The following is a 19,198-nucleotide window of genomic DNA, read 5'->3' as shown; positions in this document are numbered from 1 at the left end:
AAAAAAACAACACCCTGTTTCAGTAAAACATTGAGTCATTGCTCAGGCACCATGCACGTATGTGTAAATACAGTGTTTCACATTTGCATGTATTCTCTAATGCCATTAACAGGTCGTGTGCCAAGGACTTTTTAACAGTTGCATCTGAATGTATTTTTTGAAGATATTTTATTGCCATCTGGGTGGTGTTGTACTGTATATGTTTTAGTTTTCTTAAGTTCCTACTAACATACCTAATTGAGCTCTGAAGTGGGCAACGCCATTTCAATTTTTCTCAAAATGAGATGTTTTTAGGAGATGAACGTCTGGAGCCAAGGAGCTGCCCGGCTTGTGTGGAAATTTGTGACGCTGATCTTAGTTCAGGCACGGAACATGTCGTAAATTATATCCATACAATTTCCATGTGTAAATCTTGTTTTTACTAGCTGCATCTGTTTCTAACCATGGAGCATTGTGCCTTTTTATTCTTTCTTTTTTTTGGGGGGGGACAATATTTCAATAGCATCAATTTTAGGGGCTGGGCATTCAAAGCTGAAAAGATGAATATTGTACCGAAAATAAAAATATTTTATCGCCACAGATTTCGGGTCGAGAAACATAAAGCCATTATGTTGGCAGTAAAGATGTCTCCTCCAAACTGACAGCTCCCAAACCTCAGTTCATAAACCTGTCTAGAAATGATGTGCATGGCTGAGACACCCAGTCTAACTACTTGGCCGGCTCCGCAATGGAAACAGTTTCTGCATGACTGTATTCTCGCTGGTGATGTTGCATTTGAGAGAATGAATGCACAAGTCTAGGTATGGTTTTTACATTTCCATGAAAACAACAATCAGATGCGGACAATTCGGCCGCTCCCTATTTTGGTTTTGGCCTGGGCAACGTGTTTGCTTTCCCATGGCATGCCCTGGGAATATATTCAATATGCAAAGAAAACTCAAGATTATATTCTAAAGTATAATAAACAGTTTGTGTTGTGTGCTCCCTTTAAACTTAAAACCCCAACTCTGCATCCAGGATTCCAAAAAGGCTGCGTAAGTGTAACCATAGTGCTGCAATTTGGATAAATGGCGAAGATGAAAGCGGAATTACGTTTTTACATGCCTTCGAGACTGCTTGCACATTTTTTTCTAAAGGCACAAATGTCTGGGTGTGTAATTACACACTAAATGCTGTTTTTTCGCCGAGGAAGTATACGTGTCGCTGCACAGACACTGAACCCGGCTGAAAATGGGTAAGTCGCTCAAAGATCTGCTGGTGGACTAATCAATGATCTTTATCGGCGGCCCCTCGTCACGAATGTTTATGTCTCGTTTTGAGGGGAGCAATCAGTGGGCGAAAGACTTTTGAGGTTCTCAAATATACTTTTTATTCCATTATATTTCATTTAAAACTTTGTAAACATTGTCTTAGCTTTCAAAGCAGATGATCATTTTATGAAAAATGACACATTGCTTGAAGATTGCTACCGAACAGTATTCGTTATATAATATCCTGTTTGTTATCAATTGAAGCAGGGAATCTTATATTCTATTAAACATTATATATTATATTAAAAAGTAGCCCGACCTCGACCAACTGCAACATTACAATTCTGCTTCCACATTAATGCATCAATATTGATAATATACCATAATTTACGGGGGGCATTTTCCTACATTTATTTAATATTACTTTTTAAGTAGTTTTATATTGCAGTGTTTTTACTTTTACTTTAGGAAAGGATCTGAATACTTTCTGTACCATATAGTGCGTGAAGAAAACATTCAAATAATATTAATATATAATTAAATAACACTCAGAAAGTGTCCATTCTTCAGTAAAAGAACTTTGACTGGTACTTGTAACCGCATATTTTTATAATGCAGTACTACAACTTTTACTTATTAAAGGAAGTATTTATTCCACCATTGAGGTAAACTATCCACTATTTAAAAAAAAAAAATCTAAAAAAACACTCTTATGTGTGGAAGACATTCATTTTGGATTCTGCCCTTTCACGTTAATCATGTCTGACCCATCAGATATATCTTGTGACCTTTGTAGGGGCTCCAGACCCAGAGGTCAGGACACTCTATTATTGTAGCTTTCATAACTGTTTAAATACATAAATAAATGAATAAAGCGTGCGAGCGCTTTATCCTGCACCGCATTTAATTTGTCACGAATTGAAAAGAGAATTACGGCATTATTTTTACTTTAGTTGTCTCCGATAAGAAGGCGTGTGAAGCCATTTTGACCTCTGTGAGGGAATGCTGGTTGTGTGTCATCACAGTGGGTTCGAGGGGGTCGGGACAGAGAAAAGACACGGGGTGTGATTTGTTAAATGCGGGACACCCCCTTGTATTGTTTGGACAACATGGGGGGACATCTGGCACTGGCAATGTAGCCCAGTGTTGAGGTCTCCATCCTCTTTCTCGAGCAGTGAGCTGTGCAGCATTGAAGCACTGCCTGCACATTCTCATGCTAATACCCAAAAGACAGGAGCAGATGTGAAACATTTGGTTCTGTTCTTGTTCACTTGTAAAGGAATAATGTGCCCCGTTATCATTATTTCACTGTTTTTGTTCTGCTGCGTGTCGTAAAAACAAGAGTTCGTGGTGGAGGGCATCTTCTTTGGTGGCCTGACTTCAGCTGCATTTTGGAGAAATGGCCCCGCCACCCCGAGTGTTTTGAAAATCGGAGGAATAATTTTAGAGTTTTGGCATCTCGAACCAAGCTGCTACAACTGAGAAGTATGTGTTTTTCTATTATGGTGCGTTTCATTTTCAGTGTATTTATATGCTTATGCTGTATATGTTCAATTTTGTGAAAATGTCTCGATTAAAACAAAAAATGTTGATCTCGGGGGAATACAATTTAAATTAATGAAATAAATGTACTGAATATGTATGTTCGTCTGCTTTTTCAATGCTTGCAAACATGTGTGTGTCATGTCTCTTTGTTAATTATGGTAGTGTGTATTTTAGTTTGTGTCTACGCAGCATTACCCGTCACCTCACAACTTTATGTTGTGCATGAAGAGCCCCCTCTAATTTGCCTGAGATGATCTGTGCATCAGTGGTCCCGCCCACCTGGAGTATCATTGGCTCCTGTCCGCTTCTTGTCTTCATCCCATTGGCCAGAAAAAGATGCCAGTCAAGCATCCTGACATGCGAGACAAGTTTACAACTCTATACACGTGCGGGTGGCACATCAGGGCTCGTGGTGGCATCCTGCACACAGCGAGGGAGGAAGAGCAGAGAGTTCAACACCTGAGTGCAGAAATCGGTGCACGCGCACCTGCGTGCTGTTATTTTCTTTCCTGCCGGTTGTGGGGCGTTTTCTTTCTCACCTGTGAGCAGCAGGTATCTTTTTTTTTCTCTCCTTTTTTTGCGGGGAGTGTGTGGAGGAGACAGACGGTGCTATCCTCAGCGCACTGTGGATGAAGACTCACTCCCCGGTTTCTTCATGGCAAAAAGACTCAATAATGTGTGCCTAGCATGGCTGTGGCTCCTGCACCGACCACCCAGGGACCGGTATGGCTTTTAGCCGCATCAGTAAACTGGACCCCCCGTCCCGAGGCATCTTCAGGAAAGCGGCGGTCATGCTGTGCTCCCTCCTCACCTCCCTCTTCCTCCTGCACTGCCTCGCCGACCGCTGCAGCCCCTCGCCGGTCAGGGCGTCCTCCCGCCGGGCCGCGGGGCTCTTCGAGGACTCGAGGTCGCCGAGGACTAAAAGACCGGCGTACGAATGGACCGCCGGGTCCGAGTTGACGGGCTACGGGGCCGCCAGGCGCTCCTCGCGGGTCCTCGCGGATGAGCGCGCGCGGCAGGTCTCGGAGCCGCCAGAGGAGTCTTTCATCTTGCCGCCTCCGGATTTAGTTGCGTCCTCCAGGAGAGTGTCGCCGAGGTTCGCAGGTAAACTCAGTCCGCTCGGGGAGGGGAGCAAGAAGCTGCCCCAGGCGCTCATCATCGGGGTGAAGAAAGGAGGCACCCGGGCTCTGCTGGAGTTCCTCCGGGTGCACCCGGACATCAGAGCCGTGGGAGCGGAGCCGCACTTCTTCGACCGCAACTACGAGAACGGGCTGGAGTGGTACAGGTGAATATGGACATAATTAGATTATTCAAGGGGGCAGAAACTCAGAATTTAAACACTTTTTCAAACATATTTAGCGTTAATTAATAATATGCATACAATGAAACTGATGTAGCTGTAGAGATTACATGAATTAATGCCCCTCTCAGCAGGCTGAACTTCTGTATATTTTTAGTAGTCATTAATTAAATTGCCATAATGATAAATTGTGTTTATCCAACTTTTTTTTAAAATTGTGTCTACTTCATCACTGATAACGATTAGTCTACACTACCCAGAGCTCTTTATTTAACGTCTCAACTTGAGAAGTATTGCTGCCTGTTGATTTATGACGCTGCATTAAGCCTGCTTTCATTAGATGTTATCGGGTTGCTCATTTTGTTGCACATTTTCGGGTTGACTGCCTTCAAGTTGCTCTGGTCAGGACCGGAGTGGAGTCACGGGTTACAGCTCGATTAGGCTGGGAAATAAGACAAGGACGAATGCTAAGTATGTCCAATTAAATTAAAGTGCCAATTTACTTATTTTTCTCTCTGTTGAAACATTAATGCCTTACATAACATCTGCGTGTTAAACCTCAAACAAGTTTCTGCACAATTTGTTATAACACATTTTTATTTTATTAAACTTTATTTAATATTAACACTGTAATGTCTGTGATAAGTATTGCTCAGTACACAGACAGCATCACTTTTCTACTTAAGTTCTTCTGCATTTTCTTGAAACCCATTTGTGCCATTAAAATTAGACCCTAATCGTACTTGTTTCAAATTAATATTAACATTTATTTATATTGTTTATGTCCATTTCCATTTGCAAGTAAGCTAAACTCTTCCTGGAGCTGCTAATCTATATGGTAGAGCAGTTTTTTCTTTTCTTAAAAGCCAGACTTAATGCTGTGACATGCCGACCCTTTAAAAAAAGTGCAAAATGAATTAACAAAAGTTGGAATGAGAATATTTTACTGCAGTTAAATTACAACAGGACAAAAGTTTGCCAATGTTTTTTTGCATCATGAGTAAATCTATTTAGTGCATCAAACAGTTTTTATATTGCGTGGTTTATAAAACCAACTTTGAAGGTCAAAAGCAAAAGTGTGTCGTCGATGCTATTAATCCAATGAGGCAGTTTCAGTCTTAATTTGCTTAACATTTTTGAGAAACTGCCCCCCATATAAACACACATGTACTCCCCTCCGACGTCTCCATGCCCGCATGGAGGAGTATGCCGCGTTCACCTCGCTCAAGTCGAATTTGTGATTGATTTCATCTGTCACTGCGAGTGTGTGTGAGTGAGCGTTGTGTGTTCACATTTCCACACAGGCCTGTGGGGAATAATGGCTCTCTCCCTCAGCGGTTCCCCGTCTCTAATGGGGCATTGCCGACATTGCAGCTCTGTTATTAAGAGGGATTAGGGCCATAATGAAAGGTTACCTGAGTGTCTCAGGAGGTATAATTCACCTTTTGATTGAGTTAACACCAAACAGAGCACCCTCTAAAAGCCTGGAAACAAAACTTTTACTCTCCCTCGCTGACAACCCCTCCTCCACCAAGACCCTCCTCGCTCTCCCCCTCTTCTCCCCCAAACGCTCTGGCTCTCTCCCATCTCCCACTCACACACCTCCCTCTTTGTGCCTCTCTGAGAGTGAACATTCTCTTTTCGCCATCACTCTTTCACACCCTTCTGTTTACCTATTCATCCATTGTGGGGTTTTATATCCATGAGGGTCCCATCTATCCCGAGGAGTTGCCAAGATTCTCTGGAATTTGGACCGTGCCTCCGAGGACAGACCTTAGTGCCGGTTCCCCCCTTAAAGCTGTCCCATTTAAAACAGAAGGACCCTTGAATTGAGAAGAGGAATAAATAACTGTTTCAACAGCGCGGCCCTCTCTGCAGGAGTCCATCTTGTCGGCTCTCCTCGACAGCGTCTGAGAGTCTTCCCGTCGATGGCGTTCGCGGAAGCTTTTGATTGAGTCGCTTTCGTTTGAAGTCGTTGGCCTGATGCCCCCAAAAAGTGCTTGTGGAAACCCAGGATATCAGTCTGATGGCATCCGCTTAACTTTTTCCCGACTCAACCTCGGAGCCACAGTTACTGTATCGATGCTTTTAAGATTGCCGTGGGCCGCACACTTTAAACATGTTGGCAAAGTTTTAAAAACAAACTCTCAAATGCTAAGAAGCAGCTCAATGATTCCAGTACATGCAGAATACTTGGTAATACTGTCCTTAAAAATAAAATAGAAATCAGTTGGTATCTGTGCGAAACAAGGCCAGATTTTCTGTGACTAATCACCGTGTCCAATTTGCTTTAATTATGCGAATCCTTTCATTAGCGGCAGTGAATACTTTAAAACGTAGCAGCCTCCGTCTCGGGAGACTCTTTGTTTATTGTCGGGGCCGATATGTGTCCTCGGCACCGAATCCCTCGTCTCCGCGTCCCGATGGGAATGTGCAGTGTACGGTAACACCTCTAAGCTCTCGATGCGACTCTTTTTTCCCCCAGCTTTCTCAGAGTTATACTTGTCTGACTCGTGACGGGACTTTCCATCAACTGCCCCGAATAAGTCCGCCGCACACCCAAAAAGCATGATGCAAAAGAATCTGTGATTTATTGAGGAGGATAAAATGTCCCGTTTTGACAGCACGGTTGTCAGAGCATGAAACATTGGTAGCTTTAAACTTTTAGCTCCACTTTTATGTGCACTAAGACTCAAAATAGTTGGGGTGAAATTCTGTTCCACCATCTGCATTTATTCAAATCTTGGTCACAACTTTATATAATCGTTTCTTCCTCTTTTTCCTTTTTTTCTTCTTTTTAAGTGTTGTTCTTTCATCTATGAATATAACTTCAACTCCCTGAATAAAATGCCGCTCTTCTTCCGGAGACTTTCAGTGGATTCGGGCCTTTTGTCAAACGGGAAACCAACACCCGGCCGTCAGTGTTACATTTCACTGCACATTTCTCAGCGGTGTATCCGTATAATCACATACAACCTGTTAGGCTTTTGTTGTGGAAATGGACACTGGGAGCGAACAAGGAGGTCAAGCACAAACACTGTGAACTAAAGCAGAGGTCCGTGCAACAGAGTAGTCAGTATTGTGTTTTTGGTCGACTTGGGTTACCGAACGCCCAGCTTTCACCTGTCTAGACCCGGCCGCAGTTTGTGTTTGATGTCTGCAGACCGGTTGGATTAGTCCTCACCAGATCCCTTAATGGGTTAATTATCCTTCATAAAAACATGTGTGACCCGTTAAACACAAGGGCAATGTGCCACCAACTCCGCCACACACACACATTTATCGAGATGCAAACAAACACAGCGGTCCTCAGCGCAGAAGTACGCATTCAACTCAACCAGGCTTTTGGTGAGTCTCAGCTTTGACTTGAGAAAAAAAATAAAAAATACAGGAAATAAAAAGGTTTATGTGTCAGAAAGTCATTTGTGTAAGTTGATCAGAGTTCGTGGATCCATTTCAGCTCCTCCTAAAATGTTAAAGCCGCGATAAATCAAACGAAAAGAAAAGAAAATACAAAAAAAGCACATTAAATTAGGGGTTTCCCTCTTTGTAAAGCTGGCTTTATTTGAAAGGACGTTCTGTAATGGTAATAAAAAACGACTCGATCATAAAAGCAGTGACCCAGCGGGGATTTGTGTTAGAAAGCGGCGGTGACGATTTGATTTGTGTTTCTGTGCCGTACATCGGTCTCGCGGCAGGACGGCTCGATAGAACAAAATCAAAGATAGTTTTTTTTTTTTTGTTCTCTTACACAAATACAGATCCAGATGTAAATATGTGGAATAATAATAATACGAACCCGATCTGTGTTTGAATTACATGAATACATCTTTTTTTTTTCTTTTCTTCATTAGTGTTTTGCATTTCCCCCTACATTAGGCTACCCGGTCGGGTTTCTTTACACAACTTTAAAAAAGAAAGAAAATAAAGACACATTTGTCGAGCGCTGTCGGTGAAAAGCTGCTGAATTCCCAGCATTTGAAATGAGGCCGACGTCCAATTTCTCATACGTTTTGGCCGTGTTTAGAGTGTGTGTCAATGAATTGGGTGGCACAGTTTAAACTCTGGCCTTATCCGCGTGCTGCCTGACGTTTCACTTGTCATCCTGAGTGTGGAGAGGTTTGGCGGACCGGTGGAAAGCGTGACACAACTCCAAAAAAAAGGGGAGAGGCTCAATGTTAATAGTGAAGAAATTACTTTACTGTCTTCTGGGGCGGTAAAGTCGTCGAAGCAGTCGCTCCAAATGCCACCCGTGCATCTCTCAACCCTCTGTTCCTACTGTATAATTGTGACCTGTTGGGCTACAGCACACAAAACAAGTAGTAACATGCGTCTGCACATTGTTTATTGCACCGGGTTGTCATGACAAAACCGCACACCAGCTGGAAGGAGAGGCCAGATTAAACCGAGCGTATACTACTTGTCCGCATTTATGTGAGCATGAAAACTCCAATGGGCTTTTGGCGCTCGCTGCTGCTGCCCTTGCATGTAACCCGGCCTGGAATACAGGAATGACATGTTCCACGGCATTTTAAATACAGCGATATAGAGTTCAAAATAGTTTCCACCACCCCGCTCCCCTTCGCACCACACTGTATGCCGACTCGAAGAATAAGTCACCCGCCTGTCTGGATTTATAAAACCATATCAGCCAAAAAATATGAACGTGAGTTTTTTCTTTTTCTTGCTGGTATTATGTGTCTGAGTGTGCAAACCCTTAAATATGTGTCTCCGTGGACTCGGCAATGAGGCTTAGCAGAGAGCCATTTGTTTTAGTTTTTCTCCAGGACACAGTTGAGATGTTGAAAACCGATTCAACCCCGTTTCCCCCGATTGATCCCCCTGATTGGTTCAGCCTGTTTTGACATTATATTGGAAAATAGCAAGCGGCCTATGACATACTCCTAATGGTCCTGAGAAACGGCTTTTGAAAGGTAACTTTCTAATGCAGTTAGACCTGCTTCGTCATGAAACAGGATGTGGGAACGGGGCTTATTTCGGAAAAGGTGAGCTTTTATATACTACCCAGTACATAAAAACATGCAGGTCTACCTTCACGTTTTAAATGAAGTCCGTTCCAAAATAAACCGTCTTTGGCAAAGTCTTGCATGTACTCATTAAACTTGTAACTTGGATTACAAAAAAAGGATCTCTTCACAGGACACGACTGGAAAGTGAACTAAAATGCCTTTTTGTGCAGAGTGAATTTATAATAATCGAAAAGAGCGTTAGGTGGCTCTGTTTTTTCCCCTGCATCTGCTAACATGGGGGCAGGTTTTGCGGACGGCAGGTGGAGCAGAGCGGACCGGGGTGGAGAGGTCACGGTCGGGGGTTGTGGAGGGTTGCTCACGCAAGCGGACGTAACGTGATCGCCAGAGACCTCCTGAGCGTGAGGCCCGAGCTGCCTTTGGATTGTGAAAGTGATTATCGGGGAGTATAATTGTAAAACCGGGACGCTCACCTCCTGCTGAAGGCATGCAACCCACCCTGCCAACTCCTTGACCTCCGCCACCCCCACCGACATCTTTGCATGCCCTTAGCAGCTGACCCTTGGAGGCCCCCCGTGCAGGGGAGGCAGATAGCATTGGAGGGGACTGTCCAAAGTAGTGCCTGTCAGCAGCTGCCCTCTGGCATGCTGGGAATCTGCCCCCCCCCTCCCCCCGATGGGTGAGTGAGGACAGGCAGCAGGTGCAGGGTGCTCTGCAGACACCACCTGGATCCCCACCAGACGCTCACACCTGATGTTTTCACCTGACGCACCTAAAATAAGAGCCTGCTCGCCGGACGTCTTGTAACCGAGCGAGGCGATGGAAGCTAGCCGGTTTACTTTAATGCACATATTTTGTTGCCTCTGGGATCAGGAACCCCCCCGGCTCAGCTTTGATGAACATGTGCAGAAAGGGGAGTGTGATTGATCACAGCACAGGAGGGTCACTCAGAGGGCTGCCACAGAATGTGCCACCCTCAGAGTTCACAATGCCAGCAGATGGTACTGTAACATTAGGATCGGGTTACATTGTTTCTAGGATTGTGTTGTTTATTCACTTTTGGGTTTCTGTGTACACTAGTCAGCAACCTGTTTGACCCCGTCGTATCTCAGGCCCGTTCGGCTTAGCAGCTGTTGGCCTCTTTTTTATGAGGTATTAGCCCATACATTATGTAGCATTTATTCTGGGATTCGTATTTCAAAAGAGTATTTGAGGTCACTTTTTTTTATTGTCCCTCGCTGTACAAAAATACATCGCTCTGTGAATTTCGCCGCAATCGTTTCTATCGTCCTGTCGTCTCTGAAGTTGAGATGTTTGACCTTTTTCAAGACATTCGCTTTGGGGCTGCATGCTCGCTATTTTTTTCGTGATATACCTGACGCCCTTTTACCAGTTTAGTGGTTTTCAAGCAATGCCCATGAATGTCAACGGTGTTTATTTTCTTTGAACTTCATGGAAACCCGGCAGGTAATGTTTTCTAACATCACAGCAGCTCTGCCTTCGGGCGCTTTATGAGCAGTACGACTTAAATGAAGAAAAAAAAAAGAAAAGAATCGTGTTTGCAATTTTTCTTCCCGTGCTGTATTTATGTTCCTCTGTGTGTTTTGAGTTTTTCTCCTTCTTGGCAGTCCAAGGTTGATGGAAGTTAAGTGTTATCCCTCCACAAACAAAGAGAGACTGTAACCCTATCATTTGGCACTGGCGAGTCAAGGGGCTTCGGACAAGACGGTTGCAGCTCCCTCACAAACAAACCGCGAAACAACCCCCAGAGTTTGCGCATATCAAGAGGTTCAGAGGATTTGCCAGAGAGTGCTTGAGGATTTTCAGAAACGTGCCGCCAAACCCATGCTATTTGGGCACAGAAGGGCTCGGTAAATGATGCATGGACGGAGCATGTACGCGTTACAGCCCTCCGTGGTGCGGATTGGCAGGCTAAACCAACGCCTCGGCGTGATGGATCTCTCTTCCCCATCTCGCAGGCAACAGCTTTATCACAGGACAGGGAGCCCTCCATATTTTCCACCAGAGAAAAAGACAGAGACAGACAGAAGGAGAGGGAGAACCAGAGCTATGGAAAGCCTGGGAACCAATAAAAAGAAGGAAGCCCTCTCTCCTCTTGGGTCCTCCATTTTTCCGTTCCAACTGCGATGTTTTCTTTAAAATACTTGTGCCGCATATTTAAGAAAAAAAGAAGAAAATGCCTGGCACACAACTCCGTCCTGTATTTCAATTCCCTGTAAAATTAGAGAAGAAAAAACACTCAAGTGTTTACTACTCGAGGAAGTTGGAGGTTCATCTTTCCAGCCCTTTACTTCCATTCACTCAGCAGGAAAGTCTCTCTCTCTCTCTTCAAGGGGCTTTTTTTCCCTTTTTTTTTTTCGTAAGGCTTACCGGACAAACACTGGATTGTTTCCCTCTCTGCTGCTGTGCTTAAAGGCACGGACTCTGACACACTCTGCCATGTGTGCTATCTGCAGCTGCCTGTGTGGCAAAAGGATGGCACCGAACATCCCTTTTCCCTCTTGTTCCATCGGGGCATAGCATGTGCCAGTCGCCTTGGCAGAGTCCGCCCCGGGGCTCCGCCAGACGGCACCTCCGGCACAACCTCCGTTTGACTGCCCAACCTCTGTCTCCATGCAAAAAACGCAGAGTTTACACTGCAGCTCAGCTCGAGGCGCGCCAGCGTATACGTGCGTGTGCGCGGAGGCTCTTGGAGTCCATCTGAAATGAGGGATTGGCATTTGTTTGGCGGGGCCGACAAAGAGGCCAACACATTATTTCCTTCAGATGTTATTTTCCAGCTTTCAGCACTTGCACATCCAGTGTATTCTGTGTATTCCTGCTAGATGACGAACAAAGAGTCGCATGGCGGCGATGAGGGAAATAAAACATGCTGAAGATTAGGCGGTTTGGCAGCGCTATAGAGCAGGACTTGAAATCCCGCACAATTTTTTAAAATAGCTAATAATGGAGGTGGTGAATGGAGGGAGAATGACAGAGTGGCATTTAATCTGCCTTGAGGGGTGTTTTTTTTTATTCAAACAGAAGCACCGCAGATCCATTGTATGTGTGGTTTCTGAAGAGCTACCTGGTTCCTCAAGTACAGGTCCAGCTGTTCAAACAAAATGCTTTAATACAGTCTATTGTACTTTAGGTTTGAAAGGTTGCATGGCACAAAAGAGCCATTCAGAGGACTCAATGGGAGGATTTCTCTTTACAAATGATCAGCAAAAAATGTATCACAAACCCTCGGTGGACTCGCACACAGAGTGCAGGGCGATTTCTCACAAGTCAAGCGAGGTTCGTCACAATTTTCTTCAATTTTCTCTAACGTTTAAATTCATCCGGAGAAAAGATGGCGGACAGCTTTTACTAACCACCTCCGAAATGCCAGGCTGCTTGATTAAAGAGAGGGAATGTGTTAGAAAATGAGTTTGCCACGCCGGACCAGATTATTGATAGATGGAGTGCAACAGCACAGCCTGCGTCTTTTCACATAAAGATGGAAGAGGGTGATAAAGGGTCTGTGTAGCGCACGGGCCGTGATTGATATGCCCACAGAGGAGTGCAGCGAAGCCACCCGGTAATTCAATTAATCTTAACCTGAACGCTGGTAATTGCTACTGTAACTAGGTCTGACTGTACATTAGACAGGAGGGAGATTGCTGTCAGAGGAGCATGTCCAGCTAATAGAAGCAGGAAGGAACATCCTCAGTGCTCTGGAGTTGCACAAAAGGGCTTCTCTTTCTTCCTTTTTCTTTTTTTTAATCATCTTTTCTCCTAAAGATGAGGATTTGCATGTTAATGAGAGGAGCAGGGAACAGATTTCCTCAGTTATGGACCGGCAACAGAGAAGTGAGAGATGAATCATGGAGTAGAAATTACGGATGCAAAATCCCGGAGAAGCTTTTCACTGCCCTAATAAGAAGACGCATTCTCGCAATAAAATTCTGTAATCATCTGTGAAGAAAATGTCATAGTCGTACAAATATTCCCCTTTTCTTGCCAAGAACGAGATGAGGAGATACATACCACCCTCATATTCCTATCTTATATTTGAAGTTACGGCCAGCAGCTTAGCTTATCTGAAAGATTGAGGACCCAGAATCAGAAATCAGAAACGGTTTTGTTGCCAAGTAGGTTTGCACATACAAAGAATTTGGCTTGGTGCTTTGGTGCATGACGATAAATACAGGGCAGAATCCAAAATGCGCAATATTACAATGGAGAAGAGAAAAATATATAAGATGCATAAATAGATCTGTTTTTAAAGTGGAAGAGCTACTGTACAGTTTGTGCAAGAATGAGCCAAATGTTGATGTGCAATGGTAGAAGTATGAGGTGCAAAGCATGTGGACTGTTGTGTTAAAAAAAAAAGTACATTTTTACGGAAGATTATGTGCTTGATATGACTACGTCTTGTGACTCTTTTGGATGGGTAAAAGAACGCTAAGCTAAGATAACCGTCTCCTGCTTGTAGCTTCATGCTCAAAGCTACGATCAGTAACTTTAATGAAAAAAAACGTTTGTCACTATATTGTGACAGTAGTGCATGAGACGGATACTCTGGCAGAATATCAGGCTTTTAGGGCTTCTAGTGGCATAAGAGTGGAGGAGTCTCTTAACGCAGCTGTTGACAGGTGTGAGACTCCTCCACTCGCTCGGCTCTGATTGGTTGGATATAGAGAGTTTATTAGTATTAAGTAGCTTTAATGTTGAAAATGGTATCGATCTTATCGTCTGAAAGCAAACATGTGCAGAATTATCCTGAAACTTGAAGGTACACGTTGTGTGTTCAGATGCTCAAACCAGAGGCGAGAGCCTCATTAAACCAACACAGGTGTGGTCTTCATCGTCTACAGGTCATTGTTTGTTCAGTTCCTTTGTGTCCCGCAGCCCTTGAGCTTTTTTGGGGGGGATTCCCCCGAAACCCTTTGTACACGCCCTGAGATATTGATCCCATTGCTTCCTGTAAGAGCACAACAGTGGTTTGAAGGTGTTAACCCGAAGAGACGGGACGTCTTTATGGGCAGGTTTTATGCATCCTCAGGAAACTCGACACCTCGAGAACGGCGGGTAAATCACGTTTACGCTAAAATCTATTTTCCTCGCCCTCCAATGACCCATTCTTCTTCCACCGCTACGTCTTCCCATCAGCTCTCGTGAACGTCAGTTCCTGGATCGCCAAGCAAAAAAAAACTGAACCCTGCTACATCTATTCTTTACGTCTAAATTTCCGCCTCTCTGCAGTTTTGTCTCACGCAGCTGGCGAGTTCTGGGTCAGTTTGGACTGAGGGTGTAACAACACTGGGGAGCCTGTGGGACTTGACATGAACCCGAGTCATTTTAACCGTCAAACATGTGGTGGGGCCGGGGCTCATTATATCATTATCCTGTCAGGGCGATTGTTTATTCTGACATTTACGTCTCACGCGCTCACGTCCTCCCCCTGCAGTCCCATCGTCAACAGGAGGAGGAAGCGGGTCATTTGGAGCCACCGGCACAGACCCATGTACAACATATAGCGCTCAAAGTCCTCTCCATCAGGACGGGGGCACGTTCTCGATCCACTGCCGCTCCCTCCCTCCTCCGCCTCCTCACACGCATCAATTATTAATCCAGCCAATTAGCAGGGCTGCATTATTCACCAGGAAGCTGTGATCACATCCATTAACAGCCCTGCCTCGCCTCATTGTGGCTCTCCCACGCGGCTCGATCAGAGCCCACAGACCTCCCCGTACATTGTGCCAAGATTTGACCACCAAATCGCGTTTCCAGCACTTCTTTCCACAATAAAATGAGACGAAAGCGAAATAAAACGTAACCTGTGAAAAGAAAAACTAAAAACACTTAAAGGTTACGAACTGACCGTGAACTGCAGCGTCTCTGGTTCGAGTGCGTCAGGGACCTTTTTGTTGCATTCGCTGTAATCTTTCTGCTGTCTGCAACGGAGAGAAGCAATATATCCGGTAGTCAACGGCAAGAGACAAATACGGTTTTGCCAAGAATTACACATATAATGTTTATCAATTTAAAAAGAGTCAAGAAAGCTGCTAAATTTTGCTGTCAAACTGTTTTAGTAAAAGACTGAAAACACGTAATTAGTAATAAAGGTTGCGTTGAGTGACGTCTCTCTCTCCAAAATGTTCTCACACCAAACTGCGGGTCCTGCTCGTTCTTCCGCCTCCCGGAAAAAAGACGAGTCGCTGGATAAAGTGCAATCGGGTAAGATAGCGTTACATTTGTGCATGAAACGTAGCCAAAGTTAATTTTGCATGCTGGCTGGAAACAGCCATGTGTGCATGACGGGAAATGATGATGCAAAATAAATATATATGTATGTATTATGTCGTCCGTTTGTAGCTCTGAAGAGGAAGTCATGTTTCACAGCGCTCTGCGAACAGAGCGGTGACCCTGATTGCTCGTCACTGCGATTTATGGAGCCTCAAATCTCAAAATCTCTTCCTGTTTTTGTGTTTTTGTGTGTTTACCGTGCACATTTGATAAACAAATACTTATTTTCATGTGCTTATCTGCTTAATTGATGTCCCCCAGGCCTCCCTGGCGGCCGTAATTTCATTACACAAACAATTTAGACAAGTTTGATGAGTTTACATGTTGTTCCTACATTGACCCTCTGGCTCCTCCCATGTACCACAGCCATTAGTAACCACTCCCCATCACAAAAGACAGTAAGCATGTATTAATTATGACTCATTCATCATTCACTGTGATTACAAAAGCGTCTGCTAACATTCGGAGCGTCAGAGCGCCTCTAGTGCTTTATAATCATCGCACTGTAATTTAACATGCGTTTCACACCTCGCCGGAATGAGCCAATACGTGGCCGATTTAAAGTCCTCGCCCTCAACCAGATTCTCATTACGACCATTGAGACGCAACCGTATTGATTTTTGTTCTTGTTTGGGATCCACCGCCGGCATTGATTTATCGCCCCTTACGAGGGAGCGGTGTGTAATTAGGCTCATATCGTCCAGGGTTCGCCCCGGCTGTAGTGCTCCTCATTGATGATTCTGTGCTTTGTTTGCTCTCCCTAACTGTTATGTGAGCGCTAATGGAGAGGCCCTAACACACACACACACACGCACGCATGCATGCATGCTCAGACTCAGTGGCTGTCGTGGGCAGGTCTGTTTCTGACATACCATTTATTACATCATATTATTTTCCGCTCAGGCCAGCAGCAGCAGCAGCATTGAATATTCTCTTTCACCGCCCTGTTTTTGCTCTTATGTCCCCGTCTCTCTTTCTTGCATCCAACTGGCTTTTAAACCGGGTCGGCCGTGGCAAGGCGTAAATCCAGCAGAAGGGCCCCCCCTCCCCTCCAACACACACACACACACACACACACACACTACCAACCCCCTTACCCACAAAGCTTTTACTTCTTGCAATCGAGTGCCAGTGCGCGTCTCTAGCTCTCCCCGATGAACTCTTGGATGCACATTACAGCAAGAAAAAAAACAAAAAAAAGGTCCCTTTCGAGGAGCTCTTTTGAGTCCCTAGGTGAATGTACAAACACGCACATGCAGACCGACACACTCGTGTTTGCACTCAACGTATCGCACACTTTGGCAGACCAACATGCACTCGCTGATACATTTTTTCTCTACATGAATTCACTGGATTTAACTGTTGCTTCGCCGCCATTCCCTCCCCCCCCCCAGGTTTACAGTTGCATTACGGGCGCGTAATGTAAATGCAAATGTGATTGAAAGTGGTTCATAATGGCCTCCATTCAACTGTCATGAATATGAATGGCACTAATATGCATTTCGTTTTGGTTTGTTTCTTTTCTCCGCGGCTGCGTCCTCTCGAGCGATCGCGCGCCTCCTCGTCATTGTCTTTACACTCACCTTATTTGTTTTTTAATTGCGATTTGGGGCCGTATTTATTCACGCCGCAGCCTCTATCTGCATGTGAGGCACATCCGTCATTCAAGCCTGGCAGAGTTTGACTCGATAACAGCGCACATATCCAGCCATTATCTCTCGGCGGAGCACTCCCTCAATGTTAATGTGTTTTTAGGACGATTAAATCAATGTGAATTATTGAAAAATAACCCCTCTTGATAACATGAATCATCAGGACTGTGTCCCCTCCCCTCCCTTGAACACCTCATTTACCATCTCCGTGGCAAAAAGCTGGGGAACTGCCGCATTCGATGGGGTTCTGGTGCCGGCTAAGTAATCAGATGGGCAGGAATTAGAACATCCGTTATTGGACCGACGCGAGCAAACGGCTGCACGGGCCATTCCTCTGTGAAGCCAAAACATAAATACGCCGCAGACGTGCTCGTAAAAGACCGAAGTGCAACATCCCTCGTGGAGATCGCCGTTCGTTTATCGCTATTCAAGAGGTTCGTCCGTCTTCTAGCTCAGCTCCAAGGTTTACCGGTTTAACAGTTCCTCTGGATATCGCGGCAGTTTAGGTAAATATAGCTTAATCTTGCTAAAATATGACAGTTGTCGAGCTGAATCGATTAGTTGGTCAACCGACAGAAAATGTATCTGCAACAATTCATTCAGAATGAATAATCAATTTGAGGTTTGAAGCGATTGCACAGTGGACGTTGCAGTTGATGCTGAAATAAATGCCGCAGCCTCTCAAGGCCAACGGTGTTTTTTTAACCAAAAACAAACAATGTCCACCGAAGGTTTCCTTACCACGGTCTGAAAGCCGAAGTAGGTTGGTTTGTCCGTTTTGGGCTCCTGTAGAAACACGGTGAGCACGGTGATGTTACATACCAAACTCTTGTTTCAGCTTCTAAGTTAAGAGAATTAGCATGTTTTCCTATTTGAAGAAATCAACCTGAGTTCATGAGAGTGCATAAACTATTTTTCCCGATTATTCCCGAAAGTTGACACGCAATAATATTGAATTATTGCACAGTTACATTATTGCCCATTATATATAAAAAGAAGAAGACTGGTGCAGGAGTTTATTGGGTGGGAAGCCCGTGTGGATTCACCTTGTTGCTGCATCAGCACTTCTTACAGGTTACACGCAGCACAAACCTTCCTATAAATCCGATGTTTCATATTATGTTAAAAAGACACATCATTTGCGTTTGTGGTCGGTGTCAGTTTTTGTCTCTGTGCTCAAACTCACTTTCCAGCTACAGCGGGACAGCTTTTTAGTTTTTGGCAGGGAGAAGGAGGAGAAGAAGAAAAAAACAGAAAAGCTCCACTACACTATTCGCATTGTCCTAACCCCGACAATGAGGCTCTGCCCTGTAATTACATTCTATTTCTAAAACCATCCGTCTTTGCTCGCCGAGAGCTGACAGGCTAAAACATTAGCACGTTGTCAGCGGCTTCTCAGAATGCCGCGGCTCTCCGTTACACTTCATATTATCTCGCTCCCTTCACTCCGGCTTCCCAGATGGGGTTACCTCTCGGCAGCCCGGGGAGGAAGAGGAGGTGTTTTTCCTGTTGCGCGGCGGAGGGGGGGACGGGGGGGACGGGGGCAGTTTAGCTCAGTCGTCACGGGGCCTCCTGGTTTTTTTTCTTCTCACTGGGGGTCTGTTGAATTCTGGGTCACAGCCCAGCCCCAGGCAACCGCTGGCTCCGCGTTAGCCATTCGGTGTCGTTTTTAGCCCCCGTGACACTGTGGGTGATTTTTCACCTTTTTTCTTTTCCGGCGACAAACCTGCTCTCCGCCGCGCCCCACCTCGCTGACGCTGCTTTCAATCGGTCTGTGTGAGCGACTGGCGCCGATAGCTTCACCTTTTCCTTACGCGAGGCACTGCCGCCTCGACAGAAACGAGCGGCACGGAGTTCCATTTCCCCCACGGGCTTTTCATTTAATGGATAATGCAAAGGATGGCAAAAAAAAATATATGGAAATCATGCTTCCGGCCATGTCTTTAACCCCCAACTGCATTCGTTCTCATCCCCGTTGAGCGTTAATCGTTTCGGCGACTTGTTATTACCGAGCTTGTATTAATTCTCCAGGATGTTCAAGAAGAAGCAAAACATATATATTTAAAGCTCCTACATCTTAATCTTCATCCGCCTCTACCGGTGTCTCTCTGGCGCCACGATCTCGGGGGGAAAAAAGCGAAAGAAAGGGAAGATTGAGCGAGCCAGTTT

General features: G+C 44.9%; 1 protein-coding gene across 1 annotated transcript in view; it reads left to right on the top strand.

The window, feature by feature from the left end:
- Window positions 1-3,487: 3,487 nt before the first annotated feature.
- LOC306752100 (heparan sulfate glucosamine 3-O-sulfotransferase 3A1-like) overlaps window positions 3,488-19,198 on the top strand; it is a gene marked incomplete at its 3' end in the record, with an annotated part of 29,498 nt that continues 13,787 nt past the window's right edge. Inside the window, exon 1 of the mRNA XM_079235801.1 lies at window positions 3,488-4,080. Coding sequence (XP_079091927.1) covers window positions 3,521-4,080 — 560 coding nt within the window. The 5' untranslated portion in view covers window positions 3,488-3,520. The remainder of the gene's footprint in view (window positions 4,081-19,198) is intronic.

Source organism: Taurulus bubalis, assembly GCF_910589615.1.
Source record: "Taurulus bubalis genome assembly, chromosome: 2".
NCBI lineage: Eukaryota > Metazoa > Chordata > Actinopteri > Perciformes > Cottidae > Taurulus > Taurulus bubalis.
The sequence above is the reverse complement of the archived record's forward strand: the minus strand, read 5'-3'. Positions and strand labels throughout refer to the sequence as shown.